General features: G+C 54.4%; 1 protein-coding gene across 1 annotated transcript; it reads left to right on the forward strand.

The window, feature by feature from the left end:
- The first annotated feature begins 2,628 nt into the window (after positions 1–2,628).
- Positions 2,629–4,528, forward strand: LOC123410035 (alpha carbonic anhydrase 7-like). The gene is made up of 4 exons (XM_045102916.1): positions 2,629–3,271; positions 3,502–3,669; positions 4,023–4,076; positions 4,288–4,528. The coding sequence occupies exons 1-4, from the start codon at positions 2,750–2,752 to the stop codon at positions 4,372–4,374; spliced, it is 831 nt and encodes a 276-aa protein (XP_044958851.1). The 5' UTR covers positions 2,629–2,749; the 3' UTR covers positions 4,375–4,528.
- Positions 4,529–4,906: the final 378 nt, after the last annotated feature.

The following is a 4,906-nucleotide window of genomic DNA, read 5'->3' on the forward strand; positions in this document are numbered from 1 at the left end:
AGTAGGGGCACTGTTGGAAAAACTGCTAAAAGAAGTCCCAAAAAGACCCTCGCATAGGGACTTCTTCCTTTAGTCTCAAATACCCCCCATTTTAGTTCCTAAAAGTCCCTTCTTGTTGGTTTCACATGGACTAAAAGTCCCTTTTTTTAGTCCCTACACCAAAAAGTCTCTGAAAACAAACACCCCCTTAGTTGGAGGAGAGAGAAGAGAAGCGGGCTCTTGATGAGTAGCCAACTGCAACACAAGACCCAAGACAGTTTGTGAGATTGTAAGGCGAACCAACTACTACTCAAGTAATACACATCTAAAAATTACTATTGTATATGTCGTCTATTAGGTTGGCTATATATGCCATGGCAACTCCTTATAGCCGATTGTTGGCTCTATTATTAACCATGCTCTAACACGGCCGTGGCCGACGGCCAGACCCATGCGTTTTCTCTCTGATTCTCCACTATATATATAGCCCACCGTGGATCTCCGCAGGTTGTCATCGCCCTGCTCCAATTGGGACTCCTGCATCGCCTCGACCCGACGGCCTCACGCCATGTGGCGGCCCATCACAGCCGCCCTTCGCGCGCCACCTGCTCGTCGATCTCCACCGTCGCCTCGGCAGGTCGCACCGTCGCTTGCCTTGGGCCGGCTGCCGCCTCCGACCGCACGGCCTGCCTCGGGCAAGCTGCGTCGGGTCGGCTGCCTCCGGCCCCACCGTCTGCCTCGGGCTGGCTCCCGGCTCCGCCCGCATCGGCCTCGCCAGCTGCATCGGTCTGGCCGCACCGCCTGCCTCGTGCCGGCTGCTGCCTCCAGGCCGGCTACCGGCTCTTGCCGCATCGGCCTTGCCGTCTGCCGGCTACTCGGTCCCCGTCACCCCGCCTCCACCGAGCGACGTCCCCGACCTTGCGCGCGATCGGATTGATCACCCGCCTGCGCGCGATCCGCGTCATCTACGCCGTGCGACCGACCTCATCGGTCGGTTGCATGCGCCTCCGCAGGTCCTGTGAAGGCTGTATCGAGTACAACAAGCCCCTCCACCAATAGAGCAACGGGCTGCCGCTGCGTTGCCCCGTCGGGCCGCAGCGCCGCCGCACAGTAGTCCTCCCGACGGCTGCCCCGACCCGCGAGCTGCTGCTGCACCGCCCCTTCGGGCTGTAGTGCGGCGGCATGCGGTCCCCGCCGCCACCCGAGGCCGTCCCTGTGGCTGCACAGACCAGTGCACCGGCACCGCGTTGCCCCTTCGGGCCGTAGTGTTGCGGCACGCGGTCTACGCCACCACCCCGAGGTCTTCCCGCCGTCGCCCCGACCCACGCGCTGCCGCTTCATCGCCCTTCAGGTCGTAGCGTCGCGGCGCACGGTCCACTCTGCCGTCCCCGCGCGTCGACTTCCTGTGGTATGCACTGGCCGTCTTGTTCGACGCGGGAACGCCATCGTCCACGCCGGTCTTCGTCATGCTGTCGGGTTCTTCCTCGCCTACTTCGAGCATCGCCGCCACGCTCCTAACCAGCCGCAGACGACGCCATCAGACCGCCGCTCTCCTTTGGCGCTGTTGCAGCTCGCTCACCCGAGCCACACCGCCCGTCCACCTCCTTCATCTTCGTTCAGCACCAGCTCATCGCCAGGATCGTCGTCGTCTTCCCCGATGACTCATCTACTCCGACCACCGCGGGCAACATCGGCCCCCGCCAACTTGGGCCGCAACCGTCGTCGAGTGCTTCTCTGCTAGCCTCCTCGACATGGCGTACAGGTTGTGTGCAGGTCCCCATCTACGCATGCCCGGTGCTGGCAACACCGATGTATGCCTTAGTCCCCGATGTGCTCCCAGGCCTGGCAAGCCTGGAGTTACGCTTCGCCAACATCGACTTCTTCCGTCTACGCATGTGCGGTGTTGGCAACAACGATGCGTGCCTTCGTCCACGAAGTGTCCCGGGACTTGGCAAACCCGGCACGACGCGTCGCCAACTACGTCTCCTTCCCGACGCATCACTACTTCGACACCACTGTGTCCATAACTGACTCGGGGCCTCCTTGCGCCCGTGGGTCCACGGCGACTTCCTCGACACCGGCTATCCCGACTTGACATCGACCACGGCATTTTTTGCACGGCTACCTCGACCACGGCTACATCACCCTACGCTCTCGGCTACCTCGACAAACGCACAAAGGGCTACCGCCTTGCTTGAGCAACCTCGTCGGTTTCCACTCCAGCTGTTACGACTATGGGGGGATGACCGTCGGCTTACCTTCGGATTCTTCTCCAGGCTCACCATGTGCGTCGCTATCGTTGTGACTGCGGGGGGTGTTGAGTATCGTGATTAGTTAGGAAACATAAGATAGACTAGGAATTATTTTGGCTTGTCTTGTACTTTAAATTGATCATGTATTCCTATATATATATGTTCAGGCTCAAGCAATACAACGACTATTCTACCAATACATGGATTCTCCTTCAATACAACGGAATGGGACGACGCCGGCAAAGTTTACTTTCATTGTGTTGTGTGCGTCAGTACCGTACCGTAAACCGTGGCAAGTTGACACAGGTTTGAAACGTTCCAACCTAATTAACGCGGCCGTGGCCGACGGCGAGACCCATGTCATTCTCTCTGCATCTCCACTATATATACAACCCACCGGTAAGCTCTGTCCCCGGATCAACACACACACACAACTCACCAGCTCCACGACCACGAACAGAGGAGCCGACACACAAGTGTAGTAACTACGACGACCCGGCCGGAGAGGGACACCAAACATGCCTCCATCTCGGGACCTCCTCCTCCCCGTGCTCCTCCTCCTCTTCTCGGCATCCGTCCTCCTCCCGGCAGCCACAGCCCAACAGGAGACGGAGGAGGAGGAGGAGTTCAGCTACTCGCTGGACGCCGAGAACGGGCCGGCACACTGGGGCGACATCAAGGAGGAATGGTCGGCGTGCGGCAAGGGCAACATGCAGTCGCCCATCGACCTCGCCAGCCCGCGCGTCTCCCTCGTGCGCGGCCTCGGCTACCTCAACCACTCCTACGTATCCGCCAACGCCACCATCGTTAACCGCGGCCACGACATCATGGTCAAGTTCGAGGGCGACGCCGGGAGTGTGTCCATCGACGGCACGCCCTACTATCTCAGGCAGATGCACTGGCACTCCCCCACCGAGCACAGCCTCAACGGCCGCCGTTACGACATGGAGCTCCACATGTTCCACGAGAGCGCACAGGGCAAGGCAGCCGTCATCGGCGTCTTCTACCAGGTCGGCGACCACGACGCCTTCCTGCACAAGGTGCCCTTTGCTTCTCCTTTTTCTTTCTTGCTTTCTTTAGTTAACGAACCAACGAATAAGGCTTCGTTAAGCTTTGATTAACTAAAGCCAACAGGGCAACATGGGACTTAACTTAATTATGACCTTAACTCACGGCAACCATGGGTACCTCCCCTTGCAAAGCTGCAAGATGCAATTTGTTAATAATTGGCACGCCATGGGGTTAACTCTAAAATCATGCACGAACGCAGCTGGAGCCATACCTGGAGATGATAGCGGATCGCAAGGACAGGGAGGAGAAGATGGGGATGATGGACCCGAGGGGCGCCAGAGGCAAGGCCAGCGTTTACTACCGCTACGTGGGATCCCTCACCACCCCACCATGCGCAGAAGGGGTCATCTGGACCATCGTCAAGAGGGTACGTCGTCCCGTTTCATTCATTCGCCTGCACGCATCACCAACTACCAACTATCAGTAAAATATTTCATTTCTGGATCACATAGAAAAGAATTCATTTCTCGAACTTAGCAGTTGGTAGGGAGCTGCTAGTTGGATTTATGTACAGATCCTTTCATTTGTTATTGACAATGAATCTTCCTACCGGTTTCGTCTGTCCTTCACCTTTGATTGATGGGAATTTAGATCAGTGGAACGCACGCCAGCTAGATGTGTGTATAGTCGTATTATACACTATTCATGGTTGGTGAATGATGAGGGAATTGATGTGTATATTGTTCCTGAAACTTTTCTATTCACTGGTTACATTTGCAGGTTCGCACCGTGTCGAGGCACCAGCTGGAGCTTCTGCGGGAGGCCGTCCATGACGTAAGTTCGTTTCTCCAATCCATTTCATGAAAGTGAAGTCTTGAGCTTGTCTTTCATCACTTTACAGTCTTTAGACTCGTGTCAGATGGTAGACCTTAACCGTGGACATCTAAAAATTCCACAACGGCTGAAAGCCACATTTAATTTGATAGATCTCCACCCGTGGAATATGAGTTTCTTTAGACTGACTTTCCTTCAACCCTACATGCAGGACATGGAGAAGAACGCTAGGCCGCGTCAGGAGGTGAACAGCAGAGATATCAGCATGTTCCGGCCTTTTGAGCAAAATAGACATTGATTACTAGTGTTGATCCTCTGCCTAATGAGTTTGGTGTTTCAGCTATTTTTTATGTACATGGCTATATCATTTTTGTACGTAGTAGTTATTTCCATCCACTTTGATATCTTGTATACGGTTACTGAATAATAAAGGAGCACTACCAACTCATGTCCATGCATATCTCATGTTGCCATCTTGGGATCTACTAGAACGTAGATATGATTATTGTTGAATATTCCATAACTAGTCCAACTGCCATTGCCATAAGAAATGAAAAGAACTGGCAAGGATATGTTTATGGTTGAGTACCTGCGAATGAAATAACTTCATCCATGGCTAATTCTTGTGTTGCCCATATTCGTTGATATGATTTATTGTTGGGTATTCTAAAATTCATCCAACTGCCAGTGCCATTAGAAATGAAAAATGCTGGGAAGGATATGTTCATGGTCCAGACTCCAGACATAAGAGTTATCTCGCAAACAGAAGTGCATCCATCTGGTGGTAGCCTGGTGGTGTCTCCTTCAAAAATCATGCGAGGAATAATATA

The sequence above is a fragment of the Hordeum vulgare genome, chromosome 7H, assembly GCF_904849725.1.
Source record: "Hordeum vulgare subsp. vulgare chromosome 7H, MorexV3_pseudomolecules_assembly, whole genome shotgun sequence".
Lineage (NCBI taxonomy): Eukaryota > Viridiplantae > Streptophyta > Magnoliopsida > Poales > Poaceae > Hordeum > Hordeum vulgare.

Coding starts and splice junctions, on each gene's coding strand:
- LOC123410035 (XM_045102916.1), top strand. CDS start 2,750: ATGCCTCCATCTCGGGACCTCCTCCTCCCCGTGCTCCTCCTCCTCTTC. Junction 3,272..3,501: donor ACGACGCCTTCCTGCACAAG/GTGCCCTTTGCT, acceptor GCACGAACGCAG/CTGGAGCCATACCTGGAGAT. Junction 3,670..4,022: donor TCTGGACCATCGTCAAGAGG/GTACGTCGTCCC, acceptor TTACATTTGCAG/GTTCGCACCGTGTCGAGGCA.